This window comes from Trichomonas vaginalis, chromosome III (genome assembly GCF_026262505.1).
Source record: "Trichomonas vaginalis G3 chromosome III, whole genome shotgun sequence".
NCBI classification, from domain to species: domain Eukaryota; phylum Parabasalia; order Trichomonadida; family Trichomonadidae; genus Trichomonas; species Trichomonas vaginalis.
The window spans coordinates 2,246,978-2,271,967 of NC_067205.1; the positions used below are offsets into that span (position 1 = coordinate 2,246,978).

At 35.6% G+C, this 24,990-nt stretch overlaps 15 protein-coding genes and 4 pseudogenes across 19 annotated transcripts, besides 3 other annotated features; 11 read left to right on the plus strand and 8 right to left on the minus strand.

Moving 5' to 3' along the window:
* Nucleotides 1-812: part of a mobile genetic element that runs on past the window's edge.
* Nucleotides 1-3,163: part of a mobile genetic element that runs on past the window's edge.
* A 453-nt stretch (nt 3,164-3,616) lies between these two features.
* Nucleotides 3,617-4,365, plus strand: TVAGG3_0625890 (uncharacterized protein; the record flags this gene model as incomplete). The annotated part of the gene is made up of 1 exon (XM_051240558.1): nt 3,617-4,365. A coding segment is annotated over one exon (749 nt), but the record flags the coding sequence as incomplete, so codon positions are not given.
* A 104-nt stretch (nt 4,366-4,469) lies between these two features.
* On the minus strand, nt 4,470-4,712 carry TVAGG3_0625900 (serine threonine-protein phosphatase family; the record flags this gene model as incomplete). Its single annotated transcript, XM_051240559.1, has 1 exon — nt 4,470-4,712. The coding sequence occupies one exon, from the start codon at nt 4,710-4,712 to the stop codon at nt 4,470-4,472; it is 243 nt and encodes an 80-aa protein (XP_051087146.1).
* Nucleotides 4,713-4,730: 18 nt separating this feature from the next.
* TVAGG3_0625910 (uncharacterized protein) lies at nt 4,731-5,093 on the minus strand (the record flags this gene model as incomplete). The annotated part of the gene is made up of 1 exon (XM_051240560.1): nt 4,731-5,093. The coding sequence occupies one exon, from the start codon at nt 5,091-5,093 to the stop codon at nt 4,731-4,733; it is 363 nt and encodes a 120-aa protein (XP_051087147.1).
* Nucleotides 5,094-6,333: 1,240 nt separating this feature from the next.
* Nucleotides 6,334-24,990: part of a mobile genetic element that runs on past the window's edge.
* TVAGG3_0625930 (uncharacterized protein) lies at nt 6,448-6,684 on the minus strand (the record flags this gene model as incomplete). The annotated part of the gene is made up of 1 exon (XM_051240561.1): nt 6,448-6,684. The coding sequence occupies one exon, from the start codon at nt 6,682-6,684 to the stop codon at nt 6,448-6,450; it is 237 nt and encodes a 78-aa protein (XP_051087148.1).
* Nucleotides 7,104-7,593, minus strand: TVAGG3_0625940 (uncharacterized protein; the record flags this gene model as incomplete). The annotated part of the gene is made up of 1 exon (XM_001286509.1): nt 7,104-7,593. A coding segment is annotated over one exon (490 nt), but the record flags the coding sequence as incomplete, so codon positions are not given.
* TVAGG3_0625950 (protein of unknown function, DUF4106 family) lies at nt 8,066-8,602 on the plus strand (the record flags this gene model as incomplete). Its single annotated transcript, XM_051240562.1, has 1 exon — nt 8,066-8,602. One exon carries the CDS (start codon nt 8,066-8,068, stop codon nt 8,600-8,602), a length of 537 nt encoding a protein of 178 aa, XP_051087149.1.
* Nucleotides 9,037-10,091, plus strand: TVAGG3_0625960 (annotated as a pseudogene). The gene has a single exon. A coding segment is annotated over exon 1 (1,055 nt).
* TVAGG3_0625970 lies at nt 11,624-12,547 on the plus strand (annotated as a pseudogene). The gene has a single exon. A coding segment is annotated over exon 1 (924 nt).
* TVAGG3_0625980 (uncharacterized protein) lies at nt 14,622-15,398 on the plus strand (the record flags this gene model as incomplete). Its single annotated transcript, XM_051240563.1, has 1 exon — nt 14,622-15,398. A coding segment is annotated over one exon (777 nt), but the record flags the coding sequence as incomplete, so codon positions are not given.
* TVAGG3_0625990 (uncharacterized protein) lies at nt 15,426-15,856 on the plus strand (the record flags this gene model as incomplete). Its single annotated transcript, XM_051240564.1, has 1 exon — nt 15,426-15,856. A coding segment is annotated over one exon (431 nt), but the record flags the coding sequence as incomplete, so codon positions are not given.
* On the plus strand, nt 16,544-16,933 carry TVAGG3_0626000 (protein of unknown function, DUF4108 family; the record flags this gene model as incomplete). The annotated part of the gene is made up of 1 exon (XM_051240565.1): nt 16,544-16,933. The coding sequence occupies one exon, from the start codon at nt 16,544-16,546 to the stop codon at nt 16,931-16,933; it is 390 nt and encodes a 129-aa protein (XP_051087152.1).
* TVAGG3_0626010 (uncharacterized protein) lies at nt 16,950-17,393 on the minus strand (the record flags this gene model as incomplete). The annotated part of the gene is made up of 1 exon (XM_051240566.1): nt 16,950-17,393. The coding sequence occupies one exon, from the start codon at nt 17,391-17,393 to the stop codon at nt 16,950-16,952; it is 444 nt and encodes a 147-aa protein (XP_051087153.1).
* On the plus strand, nt 17,924-18,305 carry TVAGG3_0626020 (annotated as a pseudogene). Its single transcript has one exon. A coding segment is annotated over exon 1 (382 nt).
* TVAGG3_0626030 lies at nt 18,644-19,370 on the minus strand (annotated as a pseudogene). Its single transcript has one exon. A coding segment is annotated over exon 1 (727 nt).
* Nucleotides 20,377-20,577, plus strand: TVAGG3_0626040 (uncharacterized protein; the record flags this gene model as incomplete). Its single annotated transcript, XM_051240567.1, has 1 exon — nt 20,377-20,577. One exon carries the CDS (start codon nt 20,377-20,379, stop codon nt 20,575-20,577), a length of 201 nt encoding a protein of 66 aa, XP_051087154.1.
* TVAGG3_0626050 (uncharacterized protein) lies at nt 20,606-21,184 on the minus strand (the record flags this gene model as incomplete). The annotated part of the gene is made up of 1 exon (XM_001295916.2): nt 20,606-21,184. The coding sequence occupies one exon, from the start codon at nt 21,182-21,184 to the stop codon at nt 20,606-20,608; it is 579 nt and encodes a 192-aa protein (XP_001295917.2).
* TVAGG3_0626060 (uncharacterized protein) lies at nt 22,066-22,282 on the plus strand (the record flags this gene model as incomplete). Its single annotated transcript, XM_051240568.1, has 1 exon — nt 22,066-22,282. A coding segment is annotated over one exon (217 nt), but the record flags the coding sequence as incomplete, so codon positions are not given.
* TVAGG3_0626070 (uncharacterized protein) lies at nt 22,683-22,876 on the plus strand (the record flags this gene model as incomplete). The annotated part of the gene is made up of 1 exon (XM_051240569.1): nt 22,683-22,876. A coding segment is annotated over one exon (194 nt), but the record flags the coding sequence as incomplete, so codon positions are not given.
* Nucleotides 23,419-23,682, minus strand: TVAGG3_0626080 (uncharacterized protein; the record flags this gene model as incomplete). Its single annotated transcript, XM_051240570.1, has 1 exon — nt 23,419-23,682. One exon carries the CDS (start codon nt 23,680-23,682, stop codon nt 23,419-23,421), a length of 264 nt encoding a protein of 87 aa, XP_051087157.1.

Here is a 24,990-nt window from a genome sequence, read left to right on the forward strand (position 1 = left end):
TCACAAAAAGTGGACTTTACATGTCAAATTTTATATGCATGTAATGTCCACTTTTATGAGTTTTAGGAAGGAATTGGAAGCCATGAGTTACTGACATTGCATCAGTATCTCATAGCCTCCAATTCCTTCTAGAAAGTGTCCAAACTTTGGGTTAATAGTTTGCAAACCATTAACCCAAAGTTTGGACACTTTCAAGTGGAGATGGAAGACTTTGGGGTATATATTAATACAATATACCTCAAAGCCTTCCATATCCACTACAAATGGGAGAAACTTTGTCCGAATAGTTTAACATTCGGACAAAGTTTCTCCCATCTTTCAATGTAATTGCTACCTGTGAGGTACTGACTTGAAGTCAGTGCTTCACAGGTAGCAATATCCAAAAATTTAAAAACATTTTATCAGTTCGTTAAAGAACTAGAGCCTCCTAGGTACTGAACCAGAATCAGTGTCTAGGGGACTCTAGTGATCTATATAAATCTGAGAAACTTTGAGGAAATTGTTCGACATTTCCTCAAAGTTTCTCAGCAATTTAGCGAGGAATGTTCGTTATCGTGTAGATATTTATAATATATACATGATAACAAACATTCCCCGCTAAAAGATGTAAAATCTTATAAGATATAATTGCAAAAGAATAACAAATTGCAACAAATTTTATATGAAACTGAACCTTATGAGGTAGTGATTCAAGATCACCGCCTCATAAGATTCAGTTTCAATCTCAAGTATCTCAAAAGTAAGGCTCTATTTTTTGCCATGTAAAGTGTCACTTTTCTGTCAAACCATTTTTATCGTTTTCGTTTACAACAACAGAAAGCACTCATGATAAAAATCTTTAGTTCAACACCAAATGCTTGGTTTATGGATATCTTGGAAAACATTCCGAGAGTTAGAACAGATGGACCTCCATACTGGTTAATATTTGTTGGTCAAAACACAAGATACTGTGAAGCCATACCATTATGGTCCAAAAATATTTTAGATGTGAAAACTGCTTTGACAATATTCGTTGACAAATACCATCCAACAAAACTGACATCTGACTGTGAAAGTTCTTTCAAATCAGATGATGTAAAAAACTATCTGCGTTCAAAAAATGTAAACCAATATTTCATTGTCGACCAAAACCATTCTGCTCTTGGTGTCATTGACGGTTGTATAAAAATGTTAAGAGACTTAAACCAACCACAAGGTGGTGAAGCAAATGAAATGTCATATGACGACAAGTATAGACACTTCTCCATGGCAAAGATGAGACAAGTTTTAAATATTTACAATAACCGTAAACAAAAAGGTTTGGGAAACCACTCCCCCGAAGAAATGAAAAACAACCCTGACTTAGAGAAAGACTATATATTTAATAATTTAGTCAAAAGAGACAAACAAGAAAGAATGCCGGGCTTCAAACTTCAGAAAGGTGACAAAGTAAAAATAGAAATACCTAAACGCGACCCATATGAAAATACTATTGACTATGACAACAATGGGAACCCGACAGGTACTCACATTCGTGTTCGTAAAAATAGAAGAAAGTATACAAGAGAATATTATGAAGTTTTAGGCAAACATGGCAAAATGTACACACTGCAAGCAGAAGATAAAACTACTATTGCCAGACCTCGTTTCAAACTTGTCAAAGTTCAAGGTGGTATACTTTCAAAGACAGTTCCTAACAAATATAAGACAACTCCTGACGAATATGCTAAAGAAGTTGAAAATGACGACTAAGCAATTCTATACCATGCGTAAACTGTCATGTAAGGTGGCATGTATTCTTTACTTTGTCCCGTTGTTTGCGTATATCCTGAAACGAAATGTGTATGGTTTCCTTCTCCCTGAGTGTCACTCCAGTAACAATTTATAGCAAACTTAACGTCGTCTTTAACATCATATCCTTTACCTTTTGTCATTCCTGACCAATCCCAATATCTATGCTTATGCCAACCTGCTTGAGATGTACTTAAATCTATGTAGTGACTGTGTGCAGGTAAATTTTCACCTGAAATCGTTTTACTTCCACCTGTTTCCTTTGAAGAGTTTGCACAATACAAAAACCTGTCGACTATTTGTTCCCATGCACCAACACCAAACATTACTTGAGGACCTCTTGCTTCCATAGATGTATAAATAGAACCTACTGGGTTCATTAAATCAAACATATGAGATATTATAGGATTGTCTCTTTTGAACTTAAAATATAGTGCAACTATTTCAGGTTTCTTCTGGTTTGTGTCAGAATATTTTTTATAATATAATCTTATGTTTTCAGGGTAGGTAAAATCTTGACTATAATATTTATTTCTGTCATCTGTATAATAATATACTATTCTCGTTTTTTCTATTGCATTATATCTTTTATATCTATAATAATCTAAATATAATGTTAGCTTTTGTTCATCTACATGTGGTGTTCTGTCGTCATCTCCATAGTCATAATAATGTGGTGCTGGAGCTGGGTCAGGCAATGTCATATCTGCCATTTCATAAACTCTTAAATATTTCTTTTGTTCGTCTCCATATAAGTTTAAGTAGCAGTTGTTGCCTAATGGAACTTTAACTTGTGTACCATCATTCTTTTTATAGCTTACATACATTTCATTGTTATTTTTCGGAATGAGTTTACACCGTGTACCATTTTTTAAGGACTGTACCAACTGCCATCTAAAATATTTATTTTCTTCATTGACAGAAAAGTCACCAACAATAGTTTCAATATTTTTTTTGTTCCTATCAAACTTTGGTATATTTCATTGACATATGTTTTATCTGCTTTATTTTCAAGGCTAACGTTTAAGTTTGTAATATTTGCAATGGTATGTGTATGTCCAACGTCACTTTTCCTGTTTAAGGTTTCTTGTAAGTTTGTAATATTTGCAATAGTATGTGTATGTCCAACGTCACTTTTCCTGTTTAAGGTTTCTTGTAAGTTTGTAATATTTGCAATAGTATGTGTATGTCCAACGTCACTTTTCCTGTTTAAGGTTTCTTGTAAGTTTGTAATATTTGCAATAGTATGTGTATGTCCAACGTCACTTTTCCTGTTTAAGGTTTCTTGTAAGTTTGTAATATCAGATATAGAATGTGTATGAGTCTTATCTGCTTTTGTCTCTAATGCTTCCTTAAGACTTGGTATTTGGTTAATATAATGTATATGAGTCTTTTTAGAATATTCGTTTTCAGCTCTTGTCACTTCACTTGACATTTTATTGTCAACATATGTTTTGTCTGCTAGTTCAGGATGAGTATGTTCTTTTGTTGCATAAGCATTGTTAGCTCTTTCTTCTTCTTTTGCTATTGCATCGTCTACATATTCTTTGTCAGCTTTGTTGCCAACATCTGCTTTCAAAAGAAGTTCATTTATAGGTTTCTCGTTTAAAGTTCCTTTTGTTGGATTTATACAGACAGTATTGTTCTTATTGTCTTGAAATAGAAACTCATCTGTCATTGGATTTATTGTCAGTTTTAAGTCACCCCCTTTCAATGACTCAGATATCTTAGAATAGTTTGAAAAGTTTGTTGTGTTCTTATTTAGAGCTTGCATAATGAGTTGTCGGTTGTGTTGTATTTCTCTCATAGACGCTGTTTCATTTGACATTTTTATTCTAGATAAAATATGCTTTCAATAGAAAAAGAAAATTCTAGAGTTGCTACAACTAAACCATTAGATGAACTTTTTACTAATGTCGGTCAAAAGTTTGAGACAGAGACCGTAAAGCATGAAGGCTATCGTTTTGACTACCCGTTAAGATGGTTAAGAGACCCATCCGTCACAAAAGCTATTGGCTTTCGTAGAATGAAGTTCATTTCAGAAGCCATACATGGTTTCCCATTTACGGTCGGTTTTGAAGTTCGATACTATAACAAAGAAAAACGTATGTATGAGAAATTTGAACAGGGAAAATTTTTACAAGTTAGTTTGCTTATAAACTTAGAAACAACTCTTCAAGCTTTTCAAGAAAAAATAAACGATATCTATATTGAATATGCAAACCAGTATAACATTGACGAAGGAGAATACCATCTCGATATTATTTATGACAGGAAAAATGCAACTGTTAAAATCAATAAAATAGAAGACCTTGGAGAAAACGTTTATATTTCTACAAAATATAACAACTTGGCATGGTATAGATTTATGAGGATGTTAAATCAGCCTGCTGCATATCCAGTACACCCGGACTATTATGAAGTCGAAAACCCTAATGGAACATATGAAAATATTTTCGACCCAGATGCTATTATTGTTCATGCTTCATTTTCTGGCGCCCAAAACTCTTTTTTATGCTTGGCAAATGACTTTTACGAAAAACCTACAAAGTTATACGAACCACCAAGTGGAAGTATTTCAGACTTTCAAGTATGGTTTACTACAGATGGAAGAAAAAGAATAATTCCATTATACCATGCGTTTTACTTAGAACTTAGTTTCATATACAACTACTATCGAACGGTAAAAATATAATTTTTTAATACGGTTGAGGTGTTGGATTTGGTTGCCAACTAGACTGTGGTGCAGGTTCAGGCTGTTGTATAACAGGAGCTTGTTCTTCTGGTTCAGGGTCTTTAGGTATAATACCAACAAACTGACCTACTCTTTTACCAATATTTTTGACTCCGTTCCAAATTCCTTTTCCGACAGATTTTATTCCATTCCATATACCTCTTCCAACTCTTCTGAAGAAGTTTCCAATACTACTGAAGAAACCCATTTTACTAGTAGTAAAAATCTAATGTCCGCCTAGTCTCTTACGTTTCCTGTTGAGTTCCATAGCATTCTTTAACTGGAGCTCATACATTCTGTTTCTCCTCTGGTAGAAAACATATTCTGGGTCAACTCCTGTGTTCGCGTCATCTGCATAAAGTTGTTTATATCCCACTTCAGGGTTTGTATAAAACTCTTTCCATCTCATATTTGCATACCATGGTGGCAAACCTAACGCAGCGTCATTTGACATGGCAGTTTGCATTTGTACATCTGTTGGCACTTGACCATAGTTTGCCATTGCAGTTTGTATTCTAACTTCATTTGGAATATTCTCTGGGTTTGGTTGTCCAGGTTGCTGTGCATTCGCTAAGTTCTGTGCGTCCATTTAATATTAGATAAAAATATCTCTTACGAGTACATATACTGAACATTTGCAGGCATTGGTTCATCTTCATATTCTCTGTACTTTTCTGCCACGTCAAATAAATAAATGACACAATGGAAAAAACCTAAAACAAGTAGTCCTATTTCAAACCACATTTACTTACTAATAAAATTTCTTTGTTATGACACTTTCTCCGGTTTATAGGACCTCTCTCATATTCTATCTTGTCATATATAAACTCATAGTCATGTATGTCCTCTAACCATCTCATAACGGTTTCCAAACCACTTTTATCGGATGTAAAGTAAAAGCATGGATGGTTATGTATAACGTCTAAAGTTTCTAAAGAGTCTCTCAAAGTCCAGTCTACTTGGTATTGAAAATCCCATGTGTTATAGAACGGCGGGTCCACTATAAAGAAAACATTTTCCTTGTCTTTATATTTTTCATACAACTCTGTCCAATGACATCTCACAAACTCTATACCCTCAATATATTTTTCTATGTCCTCTTTGAAAACATTTGTATAGTTAAGATATAAAACTTTTGACATAAGTGTTTCAATGTCATGAACTCTTATAGCACCACTATATAATAGTCTAGCAGATATACTATCCCAGTCTATATATTCTGCTTTTTTCAAAACCTCTCTCACAATATTTTTCTTATCTAATGGTATACGTTCCATCTTACCTATAGGTATCTTTTCTTTTAACTCTTTCAATATATTGTTTGTGTCTGGAATATGTTTGAGACGGTTCATATAGTTGTCGAAGTCATTGCATATAATCTTTGAGTCTGGGAATATTGTATGACATAAATGGGATATATAGAAACTTCCACCGAACAAATCTACAAATGTTAGACCATTCGGTAGTTTCTTAAGTTCTCTCAATATAATATCTTTACATCTACTCTTATTTCCAAAGAACGGTAACGGCGGTTTTGTAAAATTCATTTATATATAATAATAAAAATGTTTTTACCCGAAAAGTGATAGAAAAGTGACAAAATATGAAAACATATATAATTTGTGAAAAGTGAAACAAAAAGTGACATTTAAAAAGTGACACTATTAATATGATGTAAATAACAACGGTTTTGGTTTTGTCACCGGCTGGTCGGCTGGGGTTCGGTCCTCCTCTTGGGTCTTGGGAAAAATTTCTTATGGGCTAGAGGGCGCAACGCGCCTGGAAGCCCCACTTACCTGACCTAATTATTAATCACAAATAAATGTAAAAAAAAAAAAAAAAAAAAAAAAAAAAAAAAAGGTAGTGGGGCTTCCAGGCACTTCGTGCCCTCTAGCCCGAAGATGTTTAGATTAAAATAAAATTTTTATTCTGAAATGTTTGCTTTAATGTTTTTTATGGATGGAAATGAACTGGATATCGTCTGAGTCTTCGCTTGTTTCCTCCTCTTCTTCTTCTTCGTCCGAATTGTCTTCATCTTCACAATAACCAGATAAGAAGATGGTTATTTTGGTTTGTTCTGGTTTTTTGAGAAGCATTTTGGCTGTGCCAGTAAAAACGAACTCAAGATTTTGATAGAATTGTCTGCTTGAGTGAGTGAATTTGCATACTGTAAGTGGCATTGCAACTCGGTTTGCTTGAACAGATATTATTGAAACTTCTTCTCCATCTGGTATCCGTTCAATAATATCTAAAGCGGCTGTTGTTATAATATGCATATTGTTTTCGTAATGCAATTTTGGATATATTTCGAATGGATGTGCAGCTACACCAGCTGGAGCAACAATGGAAAGATTCCAGGAGAAAGAACCGTGTTTGTTTTCATCTTCTTTCCAATTGTAAGTTAAAGGATAAGGACGAAAGTCTTTGAGTGTTTCATATAACTGTTCTCTTAAGTTTGGTTCACAGCAAAGAATGAATTCGTCAATTGCTTGAAGAGATATCATAGTTGAAACATAAGGCAAATTCGACAAGAAAAAGTCAACCATTACTGTCGGGTTTTGAACTTTGTTTTCTAATGTTTCGACTGGTTTTATTATACTTTTGAAATATCTATCATAGTCATTGTTGTCTGTTAAGGACAAATTGTTTGGATAATCTGCAATGAGTCTTCTATATCTTGCTTCTGTTGTTGAGAATGAGAAGACACCTTCTGGTTCTGTAGGAGTGTAAGTTTTTGGTTGAATTTGAGCTTCAATTTGTGTCTGATTGGAGTCTGATTGGACTGAAACAACTTGAGCTTCTGTAGTTTGTTCGACTTCGGCAGTTTCTTTTGGTTGAATTTGAGCTTCAATTTGTGTCTGATTGGAGTCTGATTGGACTGAAACAACTTGAGCTTCTGTAGTTTGTTCGACTTCGGCAGTTTCTTTTGGTTGAATTTGAGCTTCAATTTGTGTCTGATTGGAGTCTGATTGGACTGAAACCTGTGTAACCTCTTTGGACATACTAGTAAAGTATGAAGATATAAGTGTTTGACCTTTAAAGAGCTTTTGTAAAGAATTGTCAGTCATGCTACTACTGTGGTCTTCCATTAGATAAAAATGAACTGTTTTTTTCGGACTACTCATAGAAAAGTTTAAAATAAACCGTTTTCGTCAACGGAGACCCCCTCTATTTTTTTATTTTATTTAATAGTTACCGTTGGCAAACCGTTCCATCTCAAATATTGAATGAACTATAAACGTTTTTTGTTTTCTATATATACTTTTTTGTCCAACGGTAAAACTTTTTACACAACGGTTTTTGAGAGTCGTCGCCGTTGACTTTTTTGTAGAGCACTCAAAATAGTATAACTTTGTCCGGACAAGTAAGGGTCTATCGTCGCTACAGGAAAAGTTACGGGCGTTCCAAGGAAGTATACTTTGAGAAGCCTTTTCCCCTTATAGAATGAGATAGGACGGTTATTTTACAAAACCGACAACACTTTGACTGAGTAGTTTTTTGTGCTGAACAAAAAGTGTCATATAAACATCTGTCAAAAACCGCTTTTTAACTTCACTTAAAATGCCACGTAAGCTACGTAAGAATATACGTAAGAGGAAGAGAGCATTGAAACATCCAATAGTAAAACTGACACCACAACAACAGTTGCAACAACAAATGCTGAATGACCCCACTATGTTGCAACAAATGTCAAGCAATCCTATGCTTTTAAACCGAGTTGTTGGTGCACAGAGTGGAGGTTTAAGAGCGGCACTTTTAGCGAAAATGGCAGGCTATGGTGGAGCTGCAGACGGAACAGCCTATAACCCTCAAAGTCAAATGAATTTGAGTTCACTCAAAAATCAAATAACAGATGTCAAAAAGTCAAACATAGACATACAGAAGCAAATAAGTGAAAACGAAAAGAAACTAGAATATGACAGACACACAAAGAAACTCAATGAGTTAAACGTAGAGAAAAAGAAGAAAGAAGAACAACTGAAAGAACTAAGTACAGAGGAATATGCGAAAAAAGTGTCAGAAAAAGCAGCAGAAGTAGCAAAAATGGAACAAGATGTCATAAATTTGAAAAACCATACTACTCAATATAAATACTGAAAGATGAAGAGATAAAACAAAAAGCCCTGAAGACATATATGGATAGCGATGAGTATAAAAAAGAAGTTGAAGCAAATGTAAAGGCAGAAAAACTTTTACAGTTGCAAAACCAAACCGTACAGTATGAAAACTTAGCACAAGAAAGTAAAAATAACGACGCAGCCATGCAAAAGGCAATGAAAAGCGCAGAATATATAAAAGCTAACAATGACTGGTTAGATGCCCAAGCCAACGCTAAAGCAGCCCAACTTATAGGGTCAATAAGGACAAAAATACAAGCGGATGAAGACAGTTCAAATGAAGCTTTAAATGCTGACTTTAAGAACGCCTTCGAAGCTCTTCATAGTAAGGTGAAACAAGTGAACGACTTCTCATCTGGAAAGAAACTGAAGTCTGAAGGTTTCGACAAAGAGTTAAAAGAAGTAGCACAAAATATGACGAAAATAACAGATGCAGCAACGAGACAGGCAGTTCAAAGTGCCTATGACGCCGTTAGAGCAACTGTTGTGGAAAGTCAAGAAAAAGAGTTACAACAGACCAAAACAGACCTAGTAAATGCTTTCTTAAAAACGAAAAGTCAGGTAGGACATTACGCTGCAGATGGAACATATGTGCCAGCTGGTGGAACTTATATACCACCAAACCCTCCAAGAGAAGCACCTGCACCAGGACTACCTAGAACATTTACATCGTCACATGGACACAGACACAGGCATGCACAAACAACCACCTCCACAACCAGCACAACAACCAACACAACAACCAGCACAGCAACCAACAGTTCAAAACCCTGCACAACAACAACCACAAACAGAGCAAGGACATAAAAGAAGTAGAGAACAAGGAAACCAAGAATTCTTAAAAATGCTTAAAGAAGAGTGTGGTTTCCCAGATACTGTTGACTTTAGTGACAGATATAAAGAAGCTATTAGAAAGTTCAAGGATGGAAATACTGACCCGAACCTATTTAGCTTTATGGCTCAGCACCAAAACGGATATAATCTCAAACCTGGAAAATACAAGCTCGCTAAGGGATATGATTTAATAGCATATCATCCAAATGACATGGATGAATTTACTCCGAGATATTTGATGTCAGAGCTAAATGACAATTCAACTTTCGTCATGAAACGCGTAAAAAATAGAGACGGAACGAAAGAACAAAAGCTTATGAATGCGGATGACGTAGATAGGGAAATTGTTGAAAACGGTCTCGGAATATATGAAATGCCAGCAGATGAGGTACAAGAAACTCCACAGGAAGAAGTTCAGATACAACCAGACATGGAAGAAATAGTTCAGCAACAACAGCTAGAAGAGCCTGAAGGAAACGAACAAGTCCTCCTTTGGAAACTAACTTCACAGAACTAGATGAAGATTTGGAACAGCCGAAAAATCTTGACCCTCAACAAGAGTATGCGGAGAATATGGAATATTTCCAAGAGTCTAAAAAAAATTCGGCTGACATAGTAGAAGAATATCGAAAAAATGTTTGCCGACATACAAAAGACTCCAACACCAGATGAAAATATCCAGCATAGAATGGAAGAACTGAAAAAAAATGTACACAAATACAACAACCCTTTTACTTACGAGCATTTAACGTTCAATCTTCGGATGAACTCGGTGAAATAAAAGGTTAAATTTCAAGAAAACATATAGAAATGAAACATTGTTTAAAGTTCATTCAGAACCTAACCAAGATGGAAACAAACCTACTTTTGTTTCTGCAGACGATGGAACTACAATGAGATGGGGTCATAAAGCTAACCCGGATAGGTGGTTCATAAACTTACAACCACAATTCCAAGAGTTGTAGACGCAATGGAAGTCAATGGTGAACCAGATATAGCTGGTATTTTAAGCGCGGCTTTAATGCCATTGAAAGATATGAAACATGCAGATATTTTGGACCAGTAATGAAATGAACATGGCTGATGGAAATATAACACCTGACGTTCTAGAACATTTATCTCAAAGAACTACACAGAACCATAGAGATGGTATATTTGGTGAAGAGTTTAGAAAGACAGTTAGGGAGAGAGAAGGAAGAGAACCTATTGTACATGACCTTGCAAATGAAAGTTTGCAAAATGTCATAAAAACTTACTTTGCAGACAATGAACTGAGAAGGGATGAATATTTAAGAAAACTCAAATGACAGTACCAAATGAAATGTTAGTATTGAAAAACATGTTCCTTGACAAAATAAAACCAACTACAGAAATAAACGACGCAAGACTGAAAGATTGGGTAAAAGCTTTCCCATTCACAAAAGATATAGTTTGGTAACATGGAAAGAAAACCAGAATGGCTACAAAAACATATATTTGGAAACGAGCATATTCCATATGGACAGGCACTGTTTGAAGAGCTTGAACCGGAAACTCAGGAAAGAGTCATGCAAACAATACGCGAAGACTCAAATACAAACTATGACAAAATCTTTCTAGGATATAGGTTACCTGAGTGGGCGACCAGAGCCAAAGGCAAAAAGGACATGGGAAATTTACAACATACTAGATGAACATGAGGCAAAGATGCAACAACTTCAAGCAGAGGGCAATGAAGGAAAAAGAAGAGTTAAAAACTCAGTCAGGAAGAAAGTAAAGCTTGGTCGGAGTGGGTTCTATTATGACATATAAATCCAACTATTCTATATTTTTACTCATATGAAATGTACGCCGCTCAGAATATAACGCCAAACAGTTTTGGATGCTATGAATGGAAATGTTTCCGAATGGTATAACGAATGCGACAATGCCATTAGAAGGTCAGAAATAGTTCCTGGAACTTACGAATATACAACTGCTGTTTCTTATGGAAACGTAGGTGAGTTTGGAGAAGGTTCTTCAACAACAGTAGATATTGCTTGCGACAGGTTTCATATAATTTCTATTGACAACTCTTTCTTATACGTGGAACAAGACATTGAAATAAAAACCTTCTGCCAAGTTGTCTGACAAGAAAGGTTGCAATGGAATTTTCTATGTCGGATACCAATATGCTCCAGAAGTTTTCATGGGATATAAGATATATTCTAACTCTGACTTAGTTCAAACAGTAACATGGGCAAACTATGAATGGTTCGCTTTGAGAAACTCAGTACAACCACAAGCTAGAGAACAAACAGACCAGTATGCAACTATTGAGAAAATAAGAAGACTTGACCCTAACGTTCCAGGAGTTTATGTTAACCTTTCTGGACAAACTGCAGCAGCAGTAACCAAAGTAAAACTGAAACTTAGAGTTCCTTTGTCATCTTTCCTCATCTTCAGGTTTTTAAGATACTTGCCAAACTGGGCAGGAAAAATTTCTATTGAACTTACTCCAAGCAAAAATAACTTAGTCATTGCACCAACACAAGACCCATTCACTCTTACAGAAGTAGTGGGAACAAATAAAATGTCATTCGCCGACTTTTGCAAAAAAAGTTGACTTAGACTTTGGTTTCTCAAACCTCAACACTGAAGTAAACTATTATTTCAATGCTGCTGGAGATGCTTGGGACCCAGTTAAGTTCACATGCGAAAAATTTGAATGCAAGAGAATAGAAAGCAGACTTGCAGTCTATATGTTGGACCCAGATATTTCAAATGCTTTAGCTGCCAAATATATTGCAGTTCCACTTATGTTCCCTATACACCAAATATCTGTCAAAGACTTTGCAGGTGAAGTTGGAAACCAAAGTGCTGACCCAGGTGCAAGAACAGATATTGCTTTAACAACTGCAATGAAACATGCAGATACTATGTTTGTACTGTTCAGACGAACTATAAATGACTATTCTTGTTTCTACAACCCTGGTATTAAATATCATATAAACATAGATGGCAAATACTATCCAAGAGAAGAATATTCTACAGTTGAGGATATGAGGTCATACAACTTGACATTAGATGCTATGAACTTTAACAACAACTTCACAACAACCATTAACCCTGAAATGCAAAGTTCTATTATGCCATATGTGAAAGTATGGACTCATACAGGAGGTCAAAAAACTCAATACAAATGGAGACCGTTCAAACTTTTGGCTTGGCATTCCATTTGCTGACTCAGAAGACTTTATGGGTGGTATTTCAACTGTTGGTACAGTTCAAATACAATATACTGGTGACAGAGACGGTCCAGATGAACTGAGAGCAAAGAAGTTTACAAAACCAATAGCACTTTTCACGGAAGATGCTCTTTTGAAGATTCGTTCGATGAAACCTGCTGGGGCTCCTCAGATTGGCATAACGACAGCTTCCATCGAGCAGATTTTGGCAGCAGGTCAGTAAGTTGTTCTTGAACTGACTTCTCTCCGTCAAATATTGACAGTACGCCAGTTTTGACATAAATTGTATTATAAACTTACCTTTAGAAATATCTGTCAGTTTTGTTTATATTTTTGTCTGCTTCAAGAACTTTCACCATCTCGGTTATACCAACTTTCTTTGCTTTATGAAAATATTTTGGTTCAGCAAATGCTATTCTATAACATTTTCCATTGTTTGTGTAAAGAACTACTCTGTCAATGAACTTGTATTGTTTGTGTGTGTAAACTTTGTTCTGCTTCAATTCGAAGAGATACTCGAATACGTCCATCTTTTTATTCTAAGTAAAATGTCATTTCCGAAAAATAGAAGCGTAAGTGTTTCAAAAGGTTTAATGGCGGTGGCAGATTGAAGTTAAATTCACCAACTCAAACAAACAGTCAAAGTGTTGTTGTCAATGTCAAAGAAAGAGATGTTGAAGTGGGGAAACCATACGAGGACGAAGATGGTATAACAATAGTTCCTGTAAAAGAACAACCAACATACCCTGAAGTTAGCAGAGAGTTAAGTTCTGTTGCAGATATTCGAAACGACTACCAACAACTTAAAGACAAACTTAAAACTCAGGAGAAGATTTGTCAAGCTTTAGGTATAATGTTAAACTTGGTCGAACACAACCCTGTAAAAGTGAACTCATATGTCATTGCACCTCATGAAGTTTTGAAAGAACTATTGAAACTTTTGACAGAGGCAGACGATATAAACATCAAAGAAATAGAACCCGACATTGCTTGCTGTGGTGTTTCATATAATGTCATTGACAAGATATACGTTATGAAAGGAGGTGAAACGTTGAACTTAAAATATAGTTTCCCAGACGTCATAAAAATATTTGACGACCACAACATTTCATTAAAATTTAGTTTGCTAAGTAAATGGCAGAAGACATAGTGGTTTATACTATTACGACTAAAAACCCTGAGTCATATAATTCTATAACAACAAACTTACAAAGTCCTCAAGGACGATATTGTAAACTGACCTTAAACACAATGACGACTAAAGCCTGTTTTGCTCTTTTGACACCAGAAGACTTTATTGTTGTGAATGGTAAAAAATACTCCTTTGAAGATACTTACTCAGATATACCACCAACAGGTTTTGTTGACTTATTTAATACTTTAAGGACGGATGTAACATGTGCTGCAACTAGAGCAGGTTTCATTATGTTTGGATGTCCGACTGAGTTTACTATAAACGATATGAGCTATAATACAAAACTTATTTCTGGTTTTTACTACAACAGTTTCCTATAACAGGAAAAGGTGTCATACAAGGAATGTCTATTCCATTGACATTAAGCACACCAATCTTATATATTGTTTCAAACTTAGGTTCAAAGTGTTATTCGAATGTCGACAGAAACTATTATGACCAAAAGATACTTATGCGTATAAACAATACTTTCTCTGCTGGTTTGCCTATTGTTCATTCGAATGCAGAATTTTCAACCTTAGTGAACTCAAACACTTTGGCAAACATAAACTTAACCTTAGTTGACGCAAACTTTGTTCCTGTAAAACTTTTATGTCCTATGTATTTGTCAATGACGGCAGAAAGTTTCGAATTGGAAGATGCAACTGGTGAAGTATTGTATTACACAGAACAACTTCAACAACAAATAGCTCAAGAACAACAAATGCAACAAATGCAACAACAAAGTCAAGAATAAAAAAAATATTTTTTTTATTTTTATAAAAATGTACAGAATAGATGTTTCAGATTTTTATGACTTCCAAGCATTCAGAAATATGTGTCCATTTCGAGACTATAACAAAGCAGTCGAGAATTTGAAACGTTTAGTCATTTATGTCGACTCTGCCCCAGAATGTTATGTTATGAAAGAATGGGATGTAGTCTTTAACAAACCAAGAGCGACAATAGTTTCAGAACAAGAATGTAAACAGAAACTTAAGAAAATAAAAGTCGTACAAGTTGGTATGAAGATGTTAGATGCTTGGGATATCTTATTGTCAAAGTTAGAAGATTTTTCAGTTCGTGGTATAAAGTTTTATACACCATCTCCAAACTTCTATTCTATCTTCACTGGATATAAATACGAACAAGTAGAATGGAAAGAAAATGTTATAGAAGCTTGGTTAGACCATGTCAAAGAAATTATATGCAATGGAAACGAAAGAGTCTATGAGTATATCTTATGTTGGTTTGCAAACATCTTACAACATCCAAGTGCTAAAAATGAAACTGCTCTCATTATAATTGGAAAACAAGGAACTGGTAAGAACACATTCTTTACAGATATCTTATGCAAACTGTTAGAGGGCTATTCGAACCCGAATATGACAAACATAGAAAACATCTGCGGTAAATTTAACTCTTCAATAGAGAATATGAAACTTATAGTATGTAACGAACTTCAAAGTATAGATACAACAAAAGTTTTAAACTCAGATGCTTTGAAGAGTCTTATAACAGACAAAGTTGGAGTTGTTGAAAGAAAATATAAAGACCAAAGAGTTTGTGAAAATGTTGCAAACTTCGTCATGGTTTCAAACAATGTTGTTCCGATGAAGTTAGAAAGTTCTGACAGAAGATATGTAGTTGTCAGAACGTCAGATTCTCATATGCAAGATACAGAATATTTTGACGCTTTGTCAGAAACTTTGACATCTGACTTTTACAACCACTTGTTCTCATATTTCATGACATTAGATATTTCAAAGTTCAATCCAAGACAAATTCCACATACCGAAGAAAGACAAACATTGTTAGAAGCAAACAAGAGTGTTTATGAACTGTTTATAGATGAGACTAACTTTGAGTGTTTAGATGAAAGGTCATTGTACGATGAATATAAACAATATTGCCAAGAGTATGGTTATATGACAGCGTCTAAACGAACATTCTTGGCAAATGTCAAAAATCTTTTAGATGTTCAGAACGGCGTATATACAAAGAAAATTTTTCTGAGTAAATTTTAAAAAAATATTTTTTTATTTTATTTGAAATGTACGCTGAGTTTGTTGGAGAAGACCGTTGGGAAACTTGTTTGTTAGATGAGAAATATGAAATTCACTGTTGTGAGTCATTTGAAGTCAGAAACAAGAGACAAAAAGAGTTTTAAGCGGATGGGAGGAAAAACGGATATGCTAGGATGAGTATGAGTGGAAAACACTATTTTAAACATGTTGTCATTGCAACTCATTTTATACCGAATCCTAACAATTTACCTTTTGTAGACCATATAAACCATATAAGAAACGACAATAGACTTGAGAACTTACGTTGGGTTACTCGTTCTGAAAACAATAAGAACAAAAGCAAATTTGGAGATATTGTATTCGAATTTGTCGACGAACTAGAAGATGAAGCAATTGAAATTACAGACTATGGCAAGCACACGTTTGAGTTTTACTACTATAGCGAAGAACAAGACTCTTTCTACTTTTATACCGGTGTAAACTATAGAAAATTACAAGTATGTTTTACTAAGGAAGACTATGCTTATGTAAACACTAGAGATACAGATGGAAAATACGTTCAAATACATCTTAACAAATTCAAGAAGCTATATGGCATACCATTTTAAAACGTTTTTAAAAAAAAATATTTTTTTTATCCGATAGAAAAGATGACGAAATATATTTCAGTCAACAAATATATGTCAGGACTTAAAGAAGAACTAGACCCATTCATATATTTGAATGTTTACTTCTACCATTTTGAAAAGTCTTCATTCAGCAAAGTTTGGAACATCGAACCAGTTAAGTTTGCTATTGTGACTAAAAATGGTGCGAAATTTGAAGACTTAGACATTGACGGTATGTTGACAGTCAAAGAAAATTTTGACAGAAAGTTCTCAAAACTCGAAGAAGGCAAAGCATACAAACTTGTTATACCTTATGAACCAAAGAAAGCAGACGACTATGAATATTATGAGTCTAAGATAGTTGAAGTTCAAGGTAAATTGGGTAAAAAGATTTTAGAGTCTAAACCAGTGTTTGCTCCTAAAGAGGAAGAGAACATTGACATTGACCCAGAAATGTTCTAAAAATAAAATTTTATTTTTACATGTCAAATTTCTTTTTCTCTGGTTCAGGTTCTTTCTTCTCTTCTACTTTTTTCTCTTTCTTTCCTTTCTTCTTCTTTTCTGGTGGAGTTATGTCAAATTTCTCAGAACCATATTTCTGTAAAAGTTCTTTGTCCTGTAATAGCTCATCTATTCTGTTTTCTATTTCATCTTCAAGAACAGCGCATGTGTCTTCTTTGCATTCTAAGAACTTTTGTTGGACTTCATCTTTCCAATCGGTGTCATCTCTGTCAACAAGTCTGTCATTGACAAATTTTAAGACTGCTCTTTGTAATGTTTTATGGTTCTTGTCATATTCCCAGAAACAGAACTTTAGAACAAATTCACCTTTCTTGTTTACACTATGTAAGATTTTATGGTCGACAGATGTTTTGCTGTCAAAAAGTTTGTCTCGAATATAGATAGCGAAATCGCTAGACATTTTCTAAAAGATAAAAATTTTAATTTTTCTAAAAATATGTTAGAAAAAAAGTTTGCTGACATTGACAAGAAATTTGAGAATGTTTTGAAGAAGAACAAGAGGAAGTTAGAAAATGCTCAGATAAAACCTATACATGACAAGTTCTTATTTGCTCAGAATGGTATAACAGGTCTAATCGCACCACCTGGGTCGGGTAAGACTTTCACTTATCTTAAAATGGCTGCACAACAACAAGAACTAGATGAGAAGAACCCATTTTATGAGTTAGTTGTCATTTGTAGTACTTCTGGTCAATTTGACCAAACCGTAAATTCGTTCAAAGATATTATAAAAAAGTCTAAGTTAGTATGTATAAAAGATACTGAGTTGTTAGATTGGATAAAGAAGTACCAAAGAAGAGTTTTGAAGTACAATGCTATAAATGAGTATATAAATTCGAAGTTTAAAGACCCTAATGAGGAAATGCAGAGAATATTAGAGAAGAAACACTTCAGAAACAAACAGAAAGAGATAGAATACATTTCGAAGAAATTGCAATCTTACGATTGGAAGACTTACCCTCACAGATGTCTTCTTATCTTAGATGACTTTGCTTCTCATCCTTTGTTAAAGAACAGAGAACAAGACATGTGTCGAATTCTTAAGAAGCTCAGACACTTTAACATCTCTGTTGTCATTTGTGTACAGACAGCCAAGAGTTTAAGTAAGGATGTAAAGAGAATACTTACTGACATTGTACTTTTCCCAGGATTGTCCGAAGACGATTTCATGGAACTTATGAAAGAGTCCATGGCAGGTAAGTTTGACAGACATGAACTATGGGAGAAGTACAAAGTCATACAAGACCCTCATACTTCTTTCAGAATTCATATCTACGCAAACAAAGTTCAAATTGTAAAAAGTCAAGCGTAAAAAATGTAAGTGTTTTGGCGACCAGGGTTTTTTCACTACTCGCTGTTCTTCACTGTTTTCATGAGTTTTGGCGACTGCGTTTTTTTCATTACTCGCTGTTCTTCACGATTTTCCGAGGGAAGCAAGCATATGAGGAAATTCATGAAATTTCATACGGAATTCAATAAAAATAATGTTTATGTTAGAATGTTAGATCTAACATGTTTTCTAACATGTTTTCTAACATGGTCTAAAACATACAAAACTCATGAAATTTCATACGGAATTCAATAAAAATAATGTTTATGTTAGAATGTTAGATCTAACATGTTTTCTAACATGTTTTCTAACATAACTATTTACAAGCGTTTTACATGGTATATGTTGCGATGGTTCATGACTCTAAACAATTTCGTAGCTTCTATTTCTTCTGTCAGTACATCGAATGTTTTAACAATGCCGAAGGTTTCTTTATATTTCTTCTTGACATCTGAAAGAAGGAAATCGTTAGCGGTTGGATAGTTTTTGTTCAGAAATTCTAACATGTTCATTTTATCTTCTGCTGGTTTTTGCTTCTTTCTTTAAATCTGCATAGTCGTTTCGCATACGTTCTATCTCTTTGACGGAGTAGTTATATTTCCTCATTGCTGCTTTACATTTTGAACATTGCGGGTTCATTTTTGCGTTATATTCTGAAACCTTACCTGCAAGTATGACCAAGGCGTCAATGGTTTTCTTCATCTCGAACATAGCGGGTTTTATTTGTTCGTTCCATACCTTACCCCTACTATCTTTATCTCTTATTTCCCAAACACATTTTGCAACTAACGAAACAAAGTTGTCGTAGGTCTTAAATTCTTCGGATTTGTAAAGGTCAGAGATGTTCTTATATACCATGTCGCAATCTTTGTCCATAACCTTATGGTTGCAATGAAAACCAAGGAATTCATAATTTACCTTTCGTATGAACTTCTTTATTTCTACTGAGTCGGTTGCTTTGACTTCTATTTCGTCAAATTCGGGAATGGTTAGTTTTTGTTGTTGGATTTCAGGCAATTTGGGTAAATGGTCAATAATGTCCTGCATTTCATAAAGATACTGTTCATTTGTTTCATCTTTCGCACTACAGTCTAAATTACTTGTTAAAAGTTCTTGCTTTATCTTCTGGATTTTTGTTTCGAAAGTATATGAAGAAGGAATGAAGCTTTTCATCTCTACTAACATAGATGTTGGATTCATAACTAGCGAGTTTGGTGCTGTAGTTGTTTGAATTGTTGTTGTGCCGATTGTTGAAATCATGTCTTTTATACAAAATAAAAAAAATAAATAAAATAAAAAATAAAACTAATTTTATTTTTTATTTCGGGAAAATTCATGAAAATTCAAGAGTTTTAGACCATGTTAGAAAACGTGTTAGAAAACATGTTAGATCTAACATTCTAACATAAATTATATTTTTGGTGTAAAATTCATGAAAATTCAAGAGTTTTAGACCATGTTAGAAAACGTGTTAGAAAACATGTTAGATCTAACATTCTAACATAAATTATATTTTTGCTGAATTCAGCAACAAAATTCAAATTGTAAAAAGTCAAGCTTGAAAAATGTAAGTGTTTAGTCTTAGTAAGATGGTAGCTTCTTAAAGCAAATACCATTGCTGAGTTTTATGTACGTGAAGAGAAGTACAATGAATTCAATTACGAGTACAATTGCAATGACAACTAAGGCAACTATTTTTGTCTTTTGCCAGCAAGGGTACTTCTTCTCTTCCAATGGTTCGGCAGAACTATACTCACTCATGAGAAATGCCAAAACGGTTTAATAGAAAAAGTGTTATTTTTTCATGTCCGAAGACTCGAAGGTGCAACACTTCCAAAATACCGACGAACTCAGAAGAGCAGCATGGCAGTATCTTCTTGACAACTTCTTTGAGTTCTCCAGGTACACCTTGGAAAAATGCTTGAAGAACTCCGACACAGAGAATTTGGAGAAATTGCACTCCAATACTACCTTGACAAACAAAGGGTAAACAAAGGGTAAACAAAGGGTAAAATAAGACTAAAAACTTAAGGTTTAAAAAAGTGACATTTTTATGAGCTCCGAGTCACCGAGAAAACTTGGTCAGATGTTAGCAGCTTACTTCCCTGAGGAGGATGGAAGCGTTACATACGTAAGGTTCAAAAACAACGAACCTGGAATTGCGTACCAAATTCGCAATTACATGACCATGGAAGAGTACGAAAGGTTCCTACAAGAGAAACCAGCTCTAAACAACTCAGAAAAGAAAGAATAAAAAGTTTAACTCGTAATTGTTTATTTTTTTACTTGTATGGGCAAGCTGCAAGAATGAAGTCGACTATCTCGGTCTTTGTCTTGACCAGTTGGACTGCTCTTGCGAGTACGTCTGTTTTGCGGTCTCCAGCTGGTGTCTGACCTTCGTAATTGCGCATGTTCTTGAGAGCTCCAACTGTAAATGGCTGTAGGATGAAGAGTCTCTCAGACTGCTTGAGGTAGTCTTCACGGTCACGAACCGAATCTGTGGTACGAGTCGAATCGGTCGATTTGAGGGAAGAGACTGAAAGCCTGTCGTCTTCCATTGGAGCTGTAGCATACTCTTTGCGTAAGCGGTTCAGACCTTCTTCGAACTCTTGGTCTCTCTTGGATTGAGATTGGAATTGGAATTGGGGTGGAGGGTTTGACATGAACATCCAAGGGTTAGGGCAGTAAGGCATAGGCTGAGGAGGGTAGTTCGGGAAGCCTTGTGGTGGGTAGTAACATTGAGGTGGAAATTGGTAGTAATACGGAGGTACTTGCTGGAACTGAGGTTGCTGAGGTGCAGGGGCTGGTGCTTTAGGTTCCTCTGGCTTGGGAATGGACTCGGTTGGTGGTACGTCGGACATTGTCTTGAAACAATAAAAGACTTGTCTTGAAAAAGTAAAAGACTTGTCTTGAAAAAGTAAAAGACTTGTCTTGAAAAAGTAAAAGACTTGTCTTGAAAAAGTAAAAGACTTGTCTTGAAAAAAGTAAAAGACTTGTCTTGAAAAAGTAAAAGACTTTGTCTTGAAAAGTAAAAGACTTGTCTTGAAAAAGTGAAAGACTCTTGAAAAAGTCTTGAAAAAGTACGGGTATCGTCTTCAATCAAGACCACTGTTCTCAAATTTGAGAACTTTACACCAAAAAATTTCTTGAAAAATAACGGGTCTTGTCTTGAAAAAGTAAAAGACTTGTCTTGAAAAGTAAAAGACTTGTTTGAAAAAGTAAAAGACTTGTCTTGAAAAAGTAAAAGACTTGTCTTGAAAAAGTAAAAGACTTGTCTTGAACAATAAAAAGACTTGTCTTGAAAAAGTAAAAGACTTGTCTTGAAACAATGACCGACATAGACCCAGCAGATGAGGCAATCTACCTTATAGAGATAAATGAGCTAGTTAGGAACTACCTGAGCCATCTGAAGTCAAACAGGACCATTGCAGGCTGGGTGTCTGGAAGAGGTGCGCTTAAAAATTGAAATTGACACGGAATTGTCCTGCAAATACCAGAAAACACTCCTGTAGCGACATAAAAGAGATGAAGAAAGAACCCTCTTGAAGTTCTTTGCAAAGCGTCCGTGGATTACAACTTCCAAACAGAGAGAACCCAACTGTACGAATTGCCCAAATTCTCAGAGGACTCTTACACTTCTCGGGTCAGGCGTTCTTCATAAACACAGAAGGCGACATCGTACCTTTACAGTAAACATCTATATGGCACGCTTTGAGTAAAAAACATTTTTTTCATTTTTTGAATGAAGCAAGTTAAATTCGTCCCACACCAATCTCAATGGACCGATGAAGAGTTTCAAGCCATGGTTGAAGGCGTTGAGAACGACATAGACGGCGAACTTGAAGGAGCTCAAACCACAATTGCAACCAAAATTGCACAAGTCAAGGAACAGATAGCTCCACTTAAAGCTACCAAAGCTACTCTTGACCTCATGGATAGTTACCGTTTAGATGTCAAGAGTGGAATAAACAATTAAAATTGAAACTTCTAAACTACGAAGCTATACTCCAAAAGTTAGCAGAAATGAGAAGACTTTACCAGAGCTACTTACATGTAAGGGACTTACCTTCAAGCAGTCCGACCAAAGATGAATTTTCTGACATTGTCCCAATTTTGTCCGAAAGTCAGCTCAGATGTTTTGAACTGCTCCCAACATATCCAGAATATGAACGTTTGCCTGAACTCTTCCGCAATCTCAAAAAACGTTTTTTTGGTTCTCATGTTCGAAACTTTTATCGGAAGAGACAACAAACGTTCAGAAGAAGAACAAGATATTATTTTAAACTTGTTGTATGACATAACTGTCATAACAAGCTTTTTGAAGTAAAACCGCCATTCTCAAACCACTTCATTTTTTCGATGTCCGAACAAGCACCGAAGCCGAACACAATGGCAGATGTCCTTTCAATGTTGCCAGACAAGCGCCCAGTTCAAATTCAAATTTTGAATTTGAAAGCTCATCTGACAAACACCGTTAAGACTCTCCAAAGTAGTCTTATGGAAGAGATGAAGGGACTTAAAGGTGAGTTCCTCATGAACCAAGCTTCCAATGAGAAAGTCCTGAACGATTTGACGGAAACCTTGCGCATTTACGCGAGAGAGAACCGAGACCTTGCCAGACTCATCTACCGTTTCTTCGAAGAGATAGATGCCATCTGGAAGGTACTCGGAAAGGACAGAACCTCCAACACCGTAATTCGTGAGTACCAAATTGAAGAAGTATTATCAAGAGAAGAGGAAGAAGAGGAAGAAGAGGAAGAAGAGAAGACAAAGAAGAGGAAGTTTGGGCAACCCTTGTTGCCGATGACACTTACGAAATTTCCCAACCCTACCCATACAAAATCCGCACAGGGAGACCGGCAAGGTTCTAACCCCAGTCCTCAACAACTTGGGACACTTGAACCTTAACCTTCGGAATCGCGGTTCAATCTCCATGGGCAAGCTTGTCGCAATTCAATGGGTTCCAAATCCAGACAAGAAGACGAGGGTCAGAACATTGACGGTGACAAGCTCAACAACCGTAAGGAGAACCTCGAGTGGTTCTAAGAGTAAAAAAATTTTATTTTAGGGGGAAACCCCGAGTAAATTTAGGTGTTTATTTAGTTAAGCGGCTTAAATTAATGAGAATTTGGACAAGTAGTTCCTGACCCCTGAATTGGACTCTTTCGTCATCCCAGTTGCGTAGGAGGTCGTCCCAGAGGAGTTGGTAGAATTGCCAATCCAAGGACGATTTGTCCTCCCAGGCATTGAGGATGTACTGCTCGTAGAGTCTCATGACCTCTGCCTTGCACCAGACACCCTCTCCCTTGGAACGTAAGGCTTCTTCGAAGTGCTCGAATGCGATTGGCTGCGGGACCATCCGAAATGACACTTTTTGTCCGTTTGGTCAATGTTCGTGTCTCGTGCCATAGTCGACGAAAATACAGACAAACAGGTTATATATGAGTTTGAGACCAAGAATTCCCCACATTTAAATTCAAATTCGAATAAAAATTTTTTTACTTCATGCAATGTTTTATTTCTGTGCCGTCTTCAAGTATACCCCAATACTTACGCTTGGAGAGGACATGAACTTCGGTGAAAATTTTGTCCAATTTGAATTGACCCATCTTTTCACCGACCATTCCCATTTCAATGAGTTTGTTGTACCCTTCTTCGTTCGTCATGAGTGCGTCAATGTTCTCATAGTAAACCACAACTTTCGATTTGACTTCGGAGAAGAATTTGTTGTAGTTGTCAAGGACTGCCTTTGCGAACTGAGGATAGGACCAATGTTCGACAATAGGTTTTACTGTGGTTACTAAGCCACCTTGACCTTGAGTAAATTCGTATTTCAAAACAAAAGGAGAAAACCTTTCAACAAAGTTGTCGACCTTCTCATAATGTTTACTCTTCATCTCTTGAGGTTTCTTAATGGAATATCCCCATGTCGAATTCATAAGCAATTTGAGTGTCATTGCAAGTTTGGGGTTTGAAGCTTTCCTAATATCATACAGTTGTTGTATGACTTTTCCAACTGTATAGTTCCTTCCTGGGAACTCACCATCTTCGTTTGGAATTCCAGTTGGAATATATTGGACAAACCTCATGTATGCAGCGTTAAGGTCGACATAGTATATCTTTTCGTTTGAGTCGAACTTGTCGCAACCAATTGGTCCAGTTTTTGGAAATTCAAGCGAGTCTCTTATCTTCTGAGAAACTTCTCCTGTTATCTCATAAACATCGTCAAAGCAACCTGTTTCATATAAAACCTTCTGACCTAACTCAGAAGCTCTCCAATACAATTTGACGTCGATTGGATTTCTCAATGGAAGTTTGTTTATAGCATCTTGAAGTTCTTGCAACCTCATTGGAAGTTCTTCTGGTTCAGGTTGGTATCCGAACAATCCAACTCCTTTTGGAGCTGTGTACTTCTTTTGTACTAGAACTTTGTCTGGAACAACTTTTGGTCTTGCTAACAGTGAAAAGTTTGTTTCGTCTTTTGGTACAAAAGTTTCTGTCAGCTTGTCATCTGGAATTGGTTCCAACAAACCTTTCTCGAAAAGAATGTTTACAGCTCTGACAATGTTGCACTTGCCTTTTCCGAACAATGGGTTTGTAAGACTTTCGTTCAACATGAAGTGGTTGTGGACAATTGCAATCTTCAACCATGGTAAATTGAACTCAA